Source organism: Artibeus jamaicensis, unplaced genomic scaffold (genome assembly GCF_021234435.1).
Source record: "Artibeus jamaicensis isolate MK-2021 breed Jamaican fruit bat unplaced genomic scaffold, CSHL_Jam_final contig_497, whole genome shotgun sequence".
Lineage (NCBI taxonomy): Eukaryota > Metazoa > Chordata > Mammalia > Chiroptera > Phyllostomidae > Artibeus > Artibeus jamaicensis.
Window position 1 is genome coordinate 6,330,815 of NW_026521863.1, and position 18,624 is coordinate 6,349,438.

The 18,624-nt window shown below is 46.9% G+C and overlaps 1 protein-coding gene across 1 annotated transcript in view; it reads right to left on the reverse strand.

Annotated features, from left to right (window-relative positions):
* SNX9 (sorting nexin 9) overlaps positions 1 to 18,624 on the reverse strand; it is an 85,847-nt gene that overhangs the window by 5,057 nt on the left and 62,166 nt on the right. The window contains exons 10-15 of the mRNA XM_037126207.2: positions 12,978 to 13,108; positions 8,459 to 8,562; positions 6,919 to 7,022; positions 4,748 to 4,825; positions 1,916 to 1,992; positions 795 to 884 (exon numbers count right to left, since the gene is read on the reverse strand). Of these exons, the coding sequence (XP_036982102.2) occupies positions 795 to 884; positions 1,916 to 1,992; positions 4,748 to 4,825; positions 6,919 to 7,022; positions 8,459 to 8,562; positions 12,978 to 13,108 (584 nt within the window). The remainder of the gene's footprint in view (positions 1 to 794; positions 885 to 1,915; positions 1,993 to 4,747; positions 4,826 to 6,918; positions 7,023 to 8,458; positions 8,563 to 12,977; positions 13,109 to 18,624) is intronic.

The following is an 18,624-nucleotide window of genomic DNA, read 5'->3' on the forward strand; positions in this document are numbered from 1 at the left end:
TTTCTCTACCACTCTTCCTCTTTCCCTTCCCCTCTAAAAATAAATAATATGTTTTTAAAAAGATCTAAAGTAGCAAAGATACGGGTGAATGGGTGAGAAGATGTTCAGAGTTTTACATCGAGTGTCTGAAGCTGCACAAACTTTCTAATTTGCCTATGCAGCCTCCACACGCTTCGATGAGAAAGCCAAAGGCTGAAACGGACACAGCCCAGTCCCGTGCAGAGAGCTTCCCAACAAGTCCAAGTACGTCACGACCTCGAGTACTGCTGTGGGTAAAATACCTCAAATTAGAGGTAACACACAATTCTGACACAGAGAAAAAATTAACCAGAATCGCAATGTGAAGATACCCTCAGCCAGTTTTTAAATTTAGTTTAAAAGCGCCTTTTTGATGGGAATGACCGTTTCCTCTTCATTGGACTGGATGAACAGACGGCACCAGCAGGGACCGTCTTGCTCTCACCGGGGAGGCTGCTGCGGGGCTCGGGGGCATCACCGAGAAGGGAAAGAGTGCGCCTACTGCTGCCTTGAACTTCAAACATTAGGATTGTTTTGATGCCTAACTGCATGGATAAAGAAAAAGTTTTCGTATTTTTAATTCCATCAAAATAATTTTTATGGAATAAAAAAAACTAAAAACTGCTCCTCTATCCGAACTACGTGACAGGATCCTGATAGTTAAACACTCCCAGACTTCCACCCCCCCCTCCGCCCCCCAAAAGCCCCTCCTGACCCGGGAGTGGCTGAGAGGTCCCCCGGCCCCCCGCCTTTGGGGAACCCGCCGGTGGAGTCACCTTGTGTGCGCCGATGATGTCGGGGAAGCAGCCCAGGAAGCCCTTGTACTCGTGGTTACACTCCATCAGGAAGTGCAGGTCTTTCTTTGGCTGTAACGAGACACAGCTTGGTTGTTACCGGCCGGGGAATGCAGACAATCGAGGGAAAGGACACTCGAATCGGAGGCTGGATTAGCCAAATCCTCCCGCACTGTGTTCAGTGTGAAGCTTGCAGGTCAGTTTTCCTACAAGGAAACAATCCCCAAGACCACCGTGCCTTCAACCAGAGGGTGTAAAGAAAATGAAAACATCAGGCAATTTTTCAGTTGGTTGGTGAGATTAGCTAGTTTGAGGTGGCCCAAAATATTATACCCTGAGGAAAAATAACACCAAAACACTTAGGACTGTACGTTTACACATAAGAAAATAAGATGTTCAAGTTTAAATGTCTAAATTCTAGCAGAGAATATGTATTTAAAAAAATCTAGTAGTCATTCTAAGTGACACCTTTAACAGTTTTCATTTTCCTGAATTATAATTTTTACAGCTATGTCACGCACAGATCTAAAAGTTCCTCTCCTCTACAAGTATCGGAGAACAGTTAACGACAGGCGAGTTTTCGTTTTGTTTTTTAGTGTAGGGATCTGCAGCAGGGCAGACAGCTGCTCCCCTCATAGGAACTCACTCCCATGGAAGGAAGTGAGACCGGCCGCTGGCGCCTCCCGTCTAGGCCACGCTCTGTGACAGACACGTGTTCTGGGCGGTGCCTTCTCTGCACCAGCGGCCGGATTCCCAGCTCCTCACAAGGCAGGTGCCACCGTCGCTGTTCCCGAGCCAAGGAAACCAAGGCTCAGTGCAGGCCCCGTAAACAGGGGCAGGGAGCCTTCCTCGCTCTCTGACCCCTGAGGACCGAGGACAGATCTGGGCCCTTGACACTGGAAGGCATTCTTTCAGATTTCTTGACAACCTTATCCGTCCCTTTAGCTTGAACTAAGAAACACTATTACCAACCACAACTAACACAGATACGGAAGAACGGAAGAGGATACCCACTGGGAAAGTCTGTCTTAAAACCAACTTTAAATTAAATGTGGATCAGATGGCATGAAATCTTCACTGGAATTGAGCGGTCACGTTAATACCTGTTCTGCCACAAGGCTGGCGATCTCTTCGTAAGTCTTTCCCGCTTCTGTTATCGCGTCGTTGAGATCCGTTTCACCTGAAAGTCATTACAGTTTTCAGCGGTTGTAAGCTACACTGTTTTCCATTCATTTGATTTAAAAATTTTATTATAGAAAACTTCACACTTCCAAAACTAGACAGACAGTATAACGAATCCCCATCTACCCATCACCCAGCTGCCCAGTGAGCAGTTCACGGGCAGCATTTCCACCTGCATCGTCCTCTTCCACCTCCCCCTGCACTGACCACGTAACATTTCATCCACAGATTTTACCCAGAATATAAGGACAATACACATCACGATTAAGATGAGACAACTGTCCTTGATGTATCAGTCACTGTGCAGCTTTCTGCTGTCTGGAGTCATGCTGGCGGCTTGGACTGGGGTGCAGGGATGTCCACGGACACAAAGCTCACGTGTTTCTTAGACCCACAGGCCCCCTCCCCGCTCCCTCTTGTGCAGAGTGCCCTTCTGGGTGTGCGGAGGGAACCGGGCCATCTGCGCTGGGCCCACTGTCCCTGCTGCGACGGCCCAGCCCGCTGTTCCCCGTCTTTTCTTCACACTAGTTAGATCTAGAGGCCTGATCAGGTTCAGGGGACACACTCCTAGTTTCTTCTACTTTGTGTGACGTTAGAGGCTGCGTCTGACGGCCGCCGCCCCGGTGCTGCTCTAGTGCGGTCTGCACACACGGTGCTCCTCCACCCCCGCCACTCCCCTGAGCCGAAGCACTTCTGCTCAGAGACGCTCTCCTCCTGGGCTTTGTGGCTAACCTCCAGGGACAGGGACGGGAGGCACAGACTAAATGCTTGATTCTTCCTCTTTACAGTTCTTAGAATGATGAGTTGATCCCCCACCATGCTCCAAAGGTAAACGAGATTAACATTTCCTGAACTACCACTGCATTAAACAAGGATTTAAACATATTTGGTGTGTGTCATTCCAATGAATGAAGTGCAATGCTTATTTGCACTAATGCTCAAATCTTTCCTTTACTGGTCAGTTGCGGGAAAGCCCTCCAAATTGGGAGTCAGAGTTCTTTGGCTGGACAGAAACCTGGCTCGTCTGGTGGAACCCGGTGTCTAGAGATCACCAAGTGGGTGATAAGGGTGGGGGGCGGGGGGGTGCTTCTTCCCACTGGGCGGGTGGGTCATTGGTCATAAGTGTTTTCAGTCAACAGAGCAAAGCAAACTCGCAGTTTTGAAGAGAAAAACACAAGTGAGCTTATACTGGTATCTCCACTTCAAAACTAGGATAACAGGGTTTTTCTGAATATATTTTAAAACTTTTTATTTTTATCTCTTATTTAAAATCTCAAGTATTAACAACAGTAACACAATTACATATTTGCTTTCCCTTACAACACGTAAAATAACTTTAGAATTTTTGGAATCACAATACCAGTATTGCTACTCATAGCACTACTGAGAATAATTAAAAATGTCTTTGCAGTTTTTTACACCATAAGGCATCTGCTATTAAGGATGTGTGGTCAAAACACAGTGTTTTAAGGTGAGTGGAAGTAATTCCCCTTTATGTGGTTACGCCTTCATGTTTATGTATCAAGTCATTTGTTTTATTTTGCTTTTGTTTATTAGGAGTCTTTAAAAACATTTTGACTTAAATTTGTTTTCTAATGATTATGTACAACACTCACGTTTCCAAAGTCAAATCTACCGAAAAAAGACACGACCGGAAGTCCAGCTCCTTCCTTATCGGTCCCTTTCCTCCCTACAGATCCCACCTCAACATCTATCCGCTCTGTTTCCATGACGCATCACAAGAACATGAACGCCTCCCCGGCCTGTGCGGGGCCACCATCTCCGCAGCATTCCCGTGTCAGCGTGCACACTGCCGGGGGTCACGGGCAGTCCCATTCACGGGCACCCGAGGCACGGAGAGCACTGTCACTGTGCCGACACAGGGTGGCACTGCCCCAGGACACCCGCGCATCTGAGCCCAGGGCCCCGTGGTGAGAAACTGAACTCATCACTGCTGACCTTCATTCCCCTTGACGTGGGAGAAGTCAGTCAATGGGGCCTTGAGTTCCGAGACAGGAGCCCCAAATCTTAAATTTTGATGACAGTGATTTCTTATTCCTACAACTCACACGCGGCATCCACAGACCCATGTGCGCTGGGTATCAGGATGAACGCCTTGGTGAAAGCGCCCATTCCGTCATTTCTGTGACTGACAGGACATACATTTAACAGACATCCCTCACGTAACAAACACTTTTATTTCCTGCCTGCTCCCCAGGGCAGATTAAAACTGTAAGGGAAGACAATGAACTTGTTCTCCTACGTGTTATCAACACAAACACACAACGGACCAGAAACACCTCATGTGAGACACACGACGTGGAGTAAGTGGAAAACTATTACGTGTTATGGAGAGAATGAAGACAACGTGAATTTGTTATTCAAAATGTCTTCCTTCAAATGACCCCGATGAGGTTTGGCCTTGGTAAGGGGCAGACCTGACCTGACCTGACCTCAGTTTGGCAGAGACGGAGGCAGGGCAGGGGCTACGTGCAAAGCCACCCATTTCATTAAAACACAAGAGCTCTGCAAAAAAAGGGGCAAAGGAGCTAGCAAGAAAATACAAGTAACAACCCTCCTCTCTTCTCAAAAGGTGAAGCTGTCAAAGTCCTGGGCGGGGCAGCCCCGCCAACCTGAGTGGATGCCGCGGGTGCTCACCTGCAGACTCCCTGCCTGTCTGCGGGGCCCGAAGAGGGCCGCCGGGCTGGGCAGGACACTAAGGCCCAGGAGTGAATGAGTGAGGACGCACGCACCTTGGTAGCCACTGGAACTGAACACCGTCGCGAGGCTCTGCAGGGCCTTGCCTATCTTCTGATACTCCTTGGGTAACGCTAGACAGAGAAAGAAACCGTCAGCTAGTCCTCCGAGCAAACCGACACGGGATTCGGTTTCCACAATGGGGCTATTTTCTAAAACGGATTGTTTTCCTTAGTAATAGAAACTTGACGTGACTCAAAATTGTCCATATTCCTTAATGAAATGACTGTGTTTTTAAATTACTGGTTTTTAAAAACAAATTCTTCCGACCTGTAATTAACCACCCAGCCAATGAACGGTAGATGCTGTTGCTCAGGGCCGCCGCCACCCTCGTTCCCGCCCAGTGCACGGAATCTGCCTGGCCCAGCAGCTCGTCGGAAGACGGCGCTTAGCGCGCAGGGCGCTTGCAGAGGCCACTCCACTGGGGCACCCCAGGGACCCCTCGGCCTCACGGGTTAGGAAAACAAGGGTCGGGTAAGTAAGGTGCCCTGCCCAGGGTCGCACGGCTGACACACGGTGGGTTTGGCCCTCGTGATTCCAATCACATTGCTTTCCCCACCTTGTTACATATGTGTGAATAATTATTTGCAAAACAGAACAAAATAAAACCCTGAAAGCACTGAGATGTGGAGGAAAAGGGCAGTAGAACTTCAGAGGACCAGGGAGGAGAGACCTGAGTCTTCTCATCTGTAAACTGAGCAGACCGGCTGCCTGCTCTCCAAGGTCCCTTCTAGTGCTAAAACTCCAGAATCCTCGGGCCACTTCGGAGGACTTCCCAGGGAAGAGCCTTTGTAATCAGGCGGTTTTCTTTGCATCTGTACACAGTCCCCTTAAACACATCTTTGCCCTCCTCTGCGGGGAAGGAGCAGCCATGTCGCCCCCCCCCCCAGGCGTGCACAGGGGGGCCCTACACGCGGCTTCTCTAGCAGAAGCCACGTTCCCCCCGCACTTTCACTACAGAAATGGGCGGCCCCGGCCAGATCTGGCCGCAGGCCGGGGTGTGCCAGTTCCCGAGCGACCGCAGCCTCTGGGCCAGCAGATCTCAGGACTGCTCTCGGCTGTGCTGTGCTCTTTTAACAGTTCTTCCACATGTCACTCACACTCAGTTTCTTGTTCGTGAAAATTGTTTTCTGACTTCAAATCCTGATTCTTCTCCATTATTTAGAGACAATAAACGCCTTTAAAAAATCTTTACAAAAACAGATAATTTAATCTCTTTCCTACACCAAGTACCAAACTATTGACACAATTTAAAAGTGGGTATGTATTATTTTTTAATGCAAAGTAAAGCCATTTTTATTTAAAAAAATAACTGGGGACAACCAGTGTTCCTGCAGGTTCTAGTGACAGATGAACAGGACCTTGTTCAGCTGAAATTGATGCGGGGGCCACCCCTGGAGCTCAGAAGGCTGGGGTTTCTCTCTGAGGCCCAGGAGGCAGTGCTGGCAACTAGGGCAGAGGAGATGTCTCAGGGACCCACGTCCTGACCTCTGAGGTAGTCAGGGACACCTGTGTGACCGCCACTGGGGCCCGACCTCCAGAGACTCGGTGCCTTCAGGAGGAACAGGGCGCATGCCGAGCTGGGCCCCACAGCCGGACACGTGTTTCCAGCTGGGCCACCTGCCCCCAGGGCTGTGTGGTTCTGGGGAACACAGGACCTGGTTCAGCGGAATGATTGCACAGATGAAGGGAAATCGGGGCACGAGCAGCCCCCTGAGGACGGGGAAGCAGCAGGCGGGGAGCATGGCCGACGGTGCCACGTGCCCTCGGCAGCGCGCCCAGGAGGACCCGTCTTAGGTTTTCTACCAACTGCACCGGTTCTTCCTGAAAATCAGAGCCGTCACATCGACACCTTACCAATGGATGAAGATTAAGAGGTGGAATCGTGAGATTAAAAATAACCACAGGCTTCCTGTAATTTCCCACGAATACAATACCCCAAAGCACTGGAGCTATTTAGGCGAAGGCGGTGTTTTCTGACGAGAGCTCCTGACTGGCTCTGTTCGAGCCCACTGTCCGTTACGTAACTCGGAGGGAGGAGTGGGGTCCACCGAGGAGCCGGGGGAGGACACGACTCGGGAGGACAGGTCACTGAATGGGACTCCGTCTGAGGCGTCGGGGGCCCCCCCGCCGCCCCCGCAGATGGGCGAGCCGGCGGCACACTCACGTCCCGTGCATCGCTTCCAGTGCTCCTGCCCCACGGTCAGCAGCTCCTTCACGCCGTCGTCCATGGCCTTGGTGAACTTACTGACGGCATCGCACTTCTGCTCTCTGCGGGGCGACAGCACAAGAAGGCGCGTCCTGGGCTTAGCTACCCAAGGCCCAGCGTCCGGCGCGGGAGGAGAACCGCCAATGCTGTTGGGGACGCCTGCCCCGAGCAAAACCACAGGCCCTCGTGTTCTCGTCTTACGGTACCTGCCCTTCAGGTAGATCAGCATTAAAACGGGCTCAACCCAGGTTTTTAAAGAAATACTTAGCGACGTGTCATTCATATTTTACTCTGCTTCCTGTCCCCCTCAGTTGCTTGTGAATGATAAATAAATTTATTCTAAAAAAAATCCTCATTTTTAAATATTTTACCAGTGAAATTCAATCATGGGAGGTACCCTCAAAGCCACAAAACAATAACATGGCTAACGGCAGGTGTTCATTCCTTCCGACAGCAAACCACAGAAAACAACCAGATGCACAACCACCCAAGGCAGCGGTTTTCGGCTGCTGCACGACAGGGACGCGGCACCTGACTGTCTACTCAGGGGCACCGACCTCTCTGCCCTTAGATGGTCAGATGAAAAAAATGACAACAGCCAACACGATAGCCATTCGGTGTGAATTAATAAAAATTATACCTAGTTTTGTCAAATCAGCAAAAAAACGCATTGTTTTTGGAGTGCCCAGAGTTTTAGTAGTTGGGTGTGCTACCCGATGACAAAGGTCGAAATGGCCGATCTAAGGTGGAACCGAACATGCCAGGTAAGGACGTAAAAAGCATTTGCCAACCTGAAAAAGATCGTCACTATGACACTCTTAGATTTAAAAAAGAAAAATTACAAAGGAGAATGGCCCTTTTTGTTTAAACAATGCCTCCTTCAGACACATGCGTGCGAGGGTCTGGGAGATTATGACGAGGACCAACATTTAACACCGATGTTCTCTCTGGGTCGTCAGAAGACCGTGTTCTTTTTCTCATTCATATTTTTGGTAACAAGAAAGCAATGATTTTACAGGAAAAGTTTCTTAAAATAAACTCAAGCCTTTCTATTAGTCCTTATTTAGAAAAGAAACCACTCTAGATTTCCAGCCAAGCCTACATTTAAAAAAATGCTGTGATTAAAAACAACAGAAAAGGAGCCCAAAAAAGTGGGTCGGAGGCTGTTTTCTTCCAGGCAATGTCCACAGTGAGCCCGCTCTGCTGACCGGGGGTGTGGGCGTGGCCTGGCTGTGGGCTGCTCCGCCCCACCACACGGTGCTGGGAGTAAGGACCGGCCAGAGCTGTGTCAGCTCCGAAATCACAAACTTCAAGGAAAAAGGGAAGGAGGCCTTCCTCTGGGTTCTGGCTGGAAAGACGTGCTTTCGGGCACCGGTGACGCTCTCCTTGTCCTCTGGCTACAAGGCCCCACTCATGTCCTACACTCCTACGTGCTGGCCAGGCCGGGGGCAAAGGAGGCGGGCACCTCGGAGAAGGCTAGTCTGGCAGTATCTCTTACATCTCTGTCAGGTCCAAGTCAGGGGCCTCTGGTTCCATGGTGGAGAATATCATGACACCCACCAGCTCATCCTTCTCGGCCTTCCTCTTCCCAGTCTTCCATTCCTGCAAATGGGACAGCCGAGAGCAAAGCATCTGAGAGCACGGCCAGACTGGTCGGTCTTGCACAGTTCCCGAGCAGATGCGGCTCACCCATAGTCTGCCTTGTTCCTTCTCGGGGAGCGCCAGGCCCCACGCCAGGCCCTCCGCGCCATGGGCCATTGCCCACACCCCTCACACGTCACCCTGGGTGTGAATGAGGCTGCTGCACAGCACGCTCCCGATGAGCCAAGGCCTTCCTGGGTGCAGTGACCCAGGCACATTCCTTTCCCAGGAGCCAGAGATCCAACCAAACACAGGGAGTAGAAACACACCCTAAGAACTGTGACCAAGTGCCTCAAAATGTTAGGTTGTTGGACTCTAAGAAAAGGTTAAAACTTTTCTAAAACATAAGACATGAACATATATTGTGAGCCAATTTTAAAATCCTATTACTGTAAGACATATATAACACACATACACATACACATACACAGAAAAGTACCTGTGCAAAAACAGCCAGTGCAAGGAACTCTCTCGAAGGGAGCGCCTGCATCACTATCAGGAAGGTGACGACAGGCCAAGTGCTCACGTTCCCGGAGCCCCTCGTGACCCCCCACACATCCCACCCCAACAAGGAAACATCACCTCTCTTCTTTAATGGTGCTCATCCCCTCACTGTTCTGCAGTGTTTACCACCGAGGCACAAGTCCCTAAACTACAATTTTGCTGCTTTTTTAAACTGGCCAAAACTCTGTACTATACATTTTGTGTGTGCGTCTGGCTTCTTTTCCTCCACCTGTGCCCAGGAGCTGCATTTGCACTGTTACAGCTGCTCAGTCCTCCACTTATTTATCTGTTTGGTGCCAGGCAGTCACTCCTGGCCCCTGCCAAGTTGTGAACGGAGCTGCTAGGTACATAATGTATGTATCATGTATCGGACATACATATATGCCCACTCTGTCAGGTGGAGACGTGGGAGTGGAAAATCGCTGGACTTTGGGAGGTAACGTGAGACTGGCTTCCAAACGGTCTGACCAGTCTCCACGCCCGCCAGCCGTGCGCGGGTCCGGCAGCAGCCCCTCCCACCGAGAGGGCACTTGGCACGGACAGGGCGGGGCTTCTGGGGCGTGTGCGCGGTGCTCGCTGCGGGCTCAGTGTGCATTTGCTTGTTAGTGAGAAGAAGTACTTTTTAAAGTACCTTCGGTGGGGATTCTGAGACTTTCTTTTGGGAAGTACATTACCAAATCTACATTTTTTAACTGAGATGATTATCTTATCTTGTGTGGGTTTTCATATACTCTAAAATCCAGCCCTTGGTTGGTTATATATGTTCATATCCTTGTTTTTCACTTTTAATGGCTTCTGCTGATAAATGGAAGCCCTTAATTTTTAAAAAATATTTAATTTATGTTTAGAGAGAGGGGAATAGAGGGAGAGAGGGAGGGAAACATCAATGTGCGGTTGCCTCTGGCAAGTCCCCTACTGGGGACGTGGCCCGCAACCCAGGCATGTGCACTAACAGGGAATCGAACCGGCGACCCCTTGGTTCGCAGGCCAGCACTCAATCCACTGAGCCACGCCAGCCAGGGCAGAAATTCTCAGTTTTAACGCAGTCCAGTTTTCCAGCCCGTTCCTGTGTGACTAGGCGTTTCTGCGTCTTATTCCAGAAGCACCCCCTCCCCATGTTTCCTTCTAGAAGCTGCACTGTGTTGCCTTTCACAGTCAGACCCAAGAGAGATCTGGAACTGATTTTTAAAAAACTTGACACACTGGAAACTTCCAAACATACACAAAGGTGCAAAAGAAAAGTACAACCCCCCGCAGACTCAGCCCTCGACAATGACAAAATTTTGCCAGTTTTATTTACTCTCCTCCATTCCGCCTGTTTTTCTTACTTATTTAAATGGAATCTCAGCTATAATATCTTTCACCTGTATCATTTCACAGATAAGTCCTCGTTTTCAAAACATAACCTCAATGCCAGTAGCAGCCCTACCGAGAGCAACAGTACATTGTGAGGAGGGGCGCACTCAGTGGACTGGGCACCATTTGTTGAAAGGACTGTCCTTCCCCGACTGCACTCAGCATCATCGTCCGTGGCACGGAGCCAGTGTCCACTCTGTCCCATTCTGCTGGTCTGCTTGTCTGCCTTGCTTGTGAAATTCTGGCTTTACAGGGAGTCTTGCTGGTCAGTGAAGTCCTCCTCCCACTTCCTCCTTTCTCGAGAGTGTCCTGGCTTTGCTTAGGGCTTTGATTTCTACACAGGACACCATTACTGTCCCTCAACCCATGAGACAGACAGTAACATTGGGACACTTATTTTGATTTCTACACAGGACACCATTACTGTCCCTCAACCCATGAGACAGACAGTAACATTGGGACACTTATTCTTCTCAACAATATTTCATAGTTTGTTTATGTATATCTTTGTAAATCTTCTTGAATTTACTCCTACATATTTTTCATAGCACTGTAAATGACAGTTTAGATGACAGACGACCATCTAAACTACAGACTTTCATTTTCTGTTTATTGCCAATACAGAGATATGCAATGTCTTATAGCCAGCTATCTTATAACCACTTATTTCCAGTAATATTTCTGTAGATTCACTGGATTCTCAGTGTCCATTCATCTACATGAGCTATTACTGACCACAAAAATCAGTTTTCAGTGATTATCTTGTTTCACCCTGTCATTTGGCAGGTGATGAAATCGTGGCCCGAAGACCCAAAGTGCCAAGCCGAGCCCAGAGGAAGTCCCCCAGAGAGCCGGGACTGGAGCTCCGGGCCCTGGCTCCTCTGTTGTTCATGTCACTTCTGTGTAAGGTGACCAATCTTTCAAGGTGGCAGTCATTAAAAAACAAAAACAGTATCTAGATTATCATTATTTTTTAAAGATTTTATTTAATTTTAGAGAGTGGAAAGGAGGGAGAAAGAGGAGAGAAACACCACTGTGGGCTTACCTCTCACAGTGCCCCCACTGGGGACCTGGCCCACAGCCCAGGCAGGTGTCCTGACTAAGAATCGAACCAGCAACCCTTTGGTTCGCAGGCCAGTGCTCAGTCTACCAAGCCACACCAGCCAGGGCTAGATTATTATTTTTAATAATATTCTGCATAAAACATGAACTTTTGAAGTATTTTCTAAATCAAATCCTTGCCAAAGTTATCAAATAAACCCATGTTAAAGTCCTGAGTCACCAGGAAGGCAACGACCTCCAAGGGAGCTTTTGTAACTACAAAGTAACAAAACTGCTTTACACAACACAAAGGACCCAGTATAGCAATTTGACATCCTGTGACCGAACAGCACATCCTGCCAGAAAAACCAGAGTCGTCTGTAAGGCTAGACCCATGGCAGATACAAACTCACAAGGAAATGCTGAAACACCTCAGTGTTTTTAATTCCCACCTGGTTACATACAACATGCTTAGATGAGCCTGTCAATTCTAGAAATAAGCAGTAACTGAAAGTAAGGCCCAAATACTTACATTATGCTAAGTGTACGCATATGTCTATAAAAACAAGCAGCCCTGATTTTTAGGCTTATTATTGTAAATGTAGACACTTTAAGTAGGAAAAAGTACTACGAAGAAATTTAGCAAAAAAGTATGTCTCTTGTCTCCAAGTTTCAACAAGGCGTACACTATTCTACTATTCGATCAAACACAAAAATCATTTCATGACTGTTTTTCTAGAATCATAATTTATGTTGTATCTGTTGGCATTTGAGCTAACTTTTGCTTTTATTCTTATTTTCCGGGATATGTAATAATTGTTAGGAGAAAACAATGAAGAAAACACTTTTAGAGAAGATGCCTTAAAAGTGCATTAAAAGCTTATTGAGAGAGAAAACTATCTTCTCTGAGAATAATGAGATGCCCAACTGCCAAAATTTTCGATTGTCAAAAAAGAACAGATGACCACTGGCAAAAAAGAAAAAAAAGAATGCCCACAGGTCAGCATTTACTTTGAACTCCCAACTACAGTTCCGGAAAAACAGCTTTGCTTTGAGAAGAACGGTTCAATTCCGAACCCACTCTTCCTTCCGAAATGCGTTACACTGTGAGGTCACGATGTGATCACAGATGACCATTCACTCCTCTTCCCCCACTTCACACTGACAGTCAGGACCCTGCGGAGCTCAGGTCTGACCTCTTTCTTTTAAGCACCCAGGAACAGATGCCTTCGCCCTGTGCACCGACTCTGACCGATCTGTCCCCTGCTGACTGACAACCGTCCTGGCGAGTCGGTCTTCCATCCTTCGTGACCACCTGCCTACAGCCGCGACTTCAGCTCCTGTCCCCTCGTTGTCTTGGGAGGAAATGAGAAACACCCCACTAACCGATGGGACCCCACCTCTTCTCAGACATAAAACCGGTGTGAACGTCACATCCCAGCACACGCTGAGCCTGTCATGATCAAATGTCCTACCTTCTCATCCCGGAAGTTCAGGAACTGCTGGAAAACCTCGCTCTCCGAGATCACCGGATGGCGACACATCCTGGTCATCCACGCCTGGAGCCTCTCCATGCGCATTTTGATGAATTCTTCCTCAAAGCGACCTGCAAGGGACACGCCGAGAATGAGGCACCCGTGTGCCTGGAACGCGTCACTGTTACCACAGCTGAGAGCCACCGATACGGCTAAGGCTACGTGGCAGAGAGCCGCTTCGGGACGTGTGCACCGTGGTAACGGGTCACCACCCTAAGGACGGGCAGCACAGCCACCGCTCAGAGACCCACCAGAACCACAGGCTTTTCCGTTTAAACAAGTAAGTGTGAAATTCCAATCTGACAGATGAACAGACCTTTTAACTGGGACAAGAATACTACAGCTTCAAAGTGCGACTTTCTTCAAGGATCCCTGGAGTACTTATAAATTAGAAGTAAATCCTATTTCAATGTGAAAAACTTTCTCTTTCTTATAAAGTAGTACGTAGCCATATTAAGCCCTATAGGCAAGTAAGGGGTGATACAGTTGAATTTAATACGTATTTCTTACAAAGTACATGAAATTTCTGTATTTATAAAAATGTGACCAAGTGCAATATAACCTCAGATATACAAATTTATTAAACTTAGTGTTTATGCAAAGTAGCTCAGACTATAATTTTTTTCATTTTTTATGAATTACTTAAAATGGAAATAGAAAAAGCAATTTTTCCACAAATGCAATAACGAAAGTTGCTATTCTAGAACTTATGACCATCCTAAAACAGCTTAATACATCATATTTCTGTCTTAAAAGTAGAAAATGAGCTGAACAAGACTGACACACTGAATATCAAGTGAACAATGAGGGTTTAATAAGCTGCCATCCAAAGTCATAGTCAGGAGGTGGAAATTCCAGCTGCAGCCAAGTGAGGCAATCAGCCAACCCAGTCCCTGCAAAATAACTCAAACCCCAGACGAAACAATCAGTGCTCTGGAAATCAGCCCAAGGCAAACGGCCCCCTGAGAAGTGTTTGTGCTCGCAAAAATGCTGAGTGTCAGGGTCAGGCACAGGCATACACAGTGGAAATCTGTGGCGTTCTGGCTGGGGGCTCCCCACCCCCAACCTCCCCACCCTCTACCTGGCCAATACGAGGGCCTGCCAGGGTGGCTCGGGCTGTGAACACGGGCAGCTGCGGCATTCCTAGAGGAAAGAGCCTCCCTTGACCTGCAGTGGTGGGGAGATGCCCACGCTCAGCAGGGGCAGCAACCACCCAGAGGCTGGTGAACAGGGGGCACCAGCAACCCCACTCGCCAAGGAGACACGGTTGAGCCAGGACACGCCAGGCTGAGGCTGAGGCAAAACCAGTGGAGACGTGATGGGGTGCGAGCAGGCACGCACGGCTGGCCAACTCCGAGGCTGCATGCATGCAAAGGAGACACAAAAGGGCCTCGAGACAGCGGAAGGCAGGGCTGGCTTGAGGATGACTGGAGCTCTGAGCGTGCTCTCCCCCTCACACCTAGGTCCACTGGTGGGGGCAGAGCCTGGCCGGCCCGAGGGGGCATGCCCCCAGTACACACAGACCCCGGTGAGCCCTAGGGAACCAACTTTGAACTACTACTACTACTACTACTACTAACTACTAACTACTACTACTACTACCACTACTACTACCACCTACTATTAACTACTAACTACTACTAACTACTACTACTACTACTACTACTACTACTACTACTACTACTACTACCACTACTGCCACTAGAGCGGCAGGAGAGACAAATTTCAAAAATTTAGCCCAGGCAAGTTACTTACAAAACAATCAAACAAACAAACAAAAATAAAGCAGAAACAACCACCTTCAGAGAGAAAAATCAGAATCCAGAATTGCTAAAATATATTCTCCAAAATGTTCAGGGTTCAACAAAAAAATTAAGAGACTGCCAAGTACCATCCACGCCGAGGGAAAAAAGCAGTCCGGAGAAATGGCCTCCAGGTGCTGCTGGATGCCGAACTGAGCAGACGAAACCAGAACAGCAGACAAAGAAGCTTCTATAAATATTTTCAAAGAACCTGAGGAAGCCATGTTCAAAAAATTAAAGGAAAGTATGACAAGGAATCAACAAATAGAGATTCTTAAGACAGAGATTATTTAAAAAAGACAGAGATTATTTAAAAAAGAATCAAATGAAAACTCTGAAGCTAGAAATACAGTAACTGGTGTTAAAAATTTACTGTAGCCCTGGCTGGTGTGGTTCAGTGAACTGAGTGCTGGCCTGAGAACCAAAAGGTCACAGGTTCAATTCCCAGTCATGGCACACATGCCTGGGTTGTGTGCCAGGTCCCCAGTAGGGGGCACTCGAGAAGCAACCACACATTGATGTTTCTCTTCCTCTCTCACCCCTTGTCTAAAAATAAATAAACAAAACCTTTAAAAAATCCACTGTAAGGGTTTAACAGCTGTTTCAAACAGGCAGAAGAATGAATGAACCCGAAAGTCAGTCAACAGAAGTTATTTAATCTGAAGAACACAGCCTCAGAAAACATCCAGCACACCAACACACTTGTGATAGGAAACCCAAAGGAGGAGAAAGAAGAAAAATATTCAAAGAAATAATGTGGAAAAGTTTCCCAAATTTGATGGGAAACTTTAACTCGCACTTCCAAGAAGCTCAATAAACCCCATGTAGGATAAATATAAAGTATCCACACCAAGATACAGCACAATCGAACTGCTGGAAGACAAAAACGAAACGACAATTTTGAGAACAGGAAGTGAAGAGCAATTCATCATGGGCGGTGGGGTGAACGCACACGTGTGTGTTTGCGTGACCAACAGAACAGGCTGATTGGTCATCCGACACCGTGGAGGCCAGCGGGCAGTGGGGAGACACAGTCACCGTGCATTCCGCACCCAATAAATGCATCCTTCACAAATAAAGGCAAAATAAAGACATTGCCAGACAAAGTGACAGAATTCATTAAGCGCTGACCTGTATCACAAGAAATAGTAAAGGAAGTTCTGCAGGCTCACAGGATGCTATCTCAGGCTAAGAGGAAATTACCTAAAACTATCGGAGAAATGAAGAGCACCAAAAACATGTGGGTTAATATAAAAGACTCTATTTTTCTTTTTTTTAATTTTATTTTAATTGTTGTTCAAGTACAGTTTTCTGTCTTTTACTCCCATCCCAGCCCACCCCCCCACCCAGTATAGATCTATTTTTTTAATTCGCTTAACTTCTTTAAAGGACCTAAGAATGTAGAAAGCAGTAATGATCACACTACACTGTTGGATTAATATACTTATATATGAAAATGTAAGATGTATATTATATACACACACATATGAAATATATGTATATACTTCATATATACATCATACATTTTACATACATCATATATACATATTATATATATAACATGAAAAATGTATGATGTATATATGATAATAACAGAGAAGAGAATCAAACTGTATTTCAGGGAATTCCTATTAACTTTGTTGCAATTAAGTTAATAGTAGTATGAAATGAACTGTGATGTTACAAAACAATGTATATTATAACCACTGAGGCAACCAGTAAGAAAATAACTTAAAAATTTAGTTTTGAAAACGAGAGAAACCTGGAGCCGGGTCAGGGCCCGCCCCTGGGCTGCGGCGTGTGTGGGAGGCACCTGACGGATGTCTCGCCCCCCGCCCTGCCCTCCTTCCCTTCCTTTCTTTCTCTCTAAAGATCAATAAACATATCCTTGAGTGAGGGCAAAAATTTTTTTTTAATGGGAGGAATTAAAATAACACATGAGAAAGTATTTTGTATGGCCCTGGATGGTGTGGCTCAGTGGACTGAGAGCTGGACTGCAAAGCAAAGATTTGCTGGTTCGATTCCCAGTTCGGGCACATGCCTGGGATGTAGGTCAGGTCTCTAGTCGGGGACGTGTGCGGCAACCACACACTGATGTTTCTCCCCCTCTGTTCTCCATCCCTTCCCCTCTGTCTAAAAATAAATAAATAAAATCTTAAAAAAAAACAAAGTATTTAATATAAAAGAAAGGCAGTAAAGGAGAAACAGGAACAAACAAGACACACAGAGAAAAACAGCAAAATGGCAAATACAAATCTAATCTGGGCTAACAAGTACATTAAATATAAATGGTCTAAAAACTCCGATCATAATGAAGAGATTGTCAGACTTGATAAAAATGATCTGCAGACAAAAAGAGATATAACTTAGATCCAGCAGGTTCAAAGTAGAAGGCTGGGAAAAGATACGCCACGCGAACAGTCACATGAGAAAACCGGAGAAGCTGTATCAATATCCCACTAAACGGACTCTAACAAAGGAGGGACATTTCGTAATGATAAAAGGGTCACGTATCCAGAAGGTATGACAATTACAAACTTTGTAAGGGACAGAACGGAAAGGAGAAATAAATAGTGTGACGGTAACAGTCAAAGACATCAATTCCCTGTTCTCAGTAACTGTCAGCACAGAAGAACGCTGGCAAGGACGCGGAAGCCTGCACGCCCTCCCCCCCTGCCGCCCCCCAGACCGGCTGACAAGACAGAGTGCTCCGCCCGCTGCCACAGAACCCAGTCTCTGCAGCGGGCGTGGAACTCCCCGGGACAGACCGTATGCCAGGCGAGGAAGAAGTCTCAAATTGAAAAGGGTAAAAAATCAGAGAGAGTATGCTTCTCTCTGAGCATAACAGAATAAAATTGTTTCTCAAACAACAACAAAAATATGTGGGAAATACCCAAATATTTGTAAATTAAACATATTTTTTAAATAAGCCAAGGGTCGAGAAATTTCAAGGGAAGTTAAAAACTAGTTTTTAATTGAATGAATAGGAAAATTCAACATATCAAAATTTATGTTAAACCAGCACTTTTTGTAGCATGTAATGCCTCTAATAAAAAAGAAATCTCAGTTTCCATGTTTTAAAAAAAACCTAGGAAAAGAGCAAATTAAATAAAAGCAAGCAGATATAGAGAGATAATAAAAGAGGAAAAATAACGAAATAGAAAAGAGAGAAAGTCAACAAAATCAAGAAAACAGAGGAGACACTGACACGAAAACCAGGACTGAAGGAGTGGCTACCACGACAACAACTCTACATGCTTCCCCTCCACACCTTCAATGAAACAGGTCAATTCCGAGAAAGGCCCAAACCAGCAAAGCTCGCGGAAGAGGAGGCAGCGTGCGTGGCTCTAGATTCATTCAGGAGATTCACACCGACAACCTTCCTGCAGAGAAGGCTGCAGGCCCAGACAGTCTCAGTGGTGAATCCCATCAAACGTTTATGGAAGAAATACCGTTCTACACAGTCTCTCCCAGAAACAGAAAAGGACTGCTTCCATAGTTTCCTCACGAGGCCAGCAATGCCCGGACAGCACAAACAACCCTCGTGACACAGGCACAAAATTCCTCAACCAAGAATCTGCCCACGGAACTCAGTAGCATATAGAAACAAGCAGAGCATCGCGACCGAGTGAGGTCCATCCCAGGAATGCAAGGCTGACTCTGCAGATAAAGAAAAATCCCACAGTCACCTCCACGGATATACAAAATACATCCGACAAACTCAGCATCCATTCACATAGAAAACTTTCAGCCAATTAGGAATAGAAGGAAGTCCCCTCATTTGA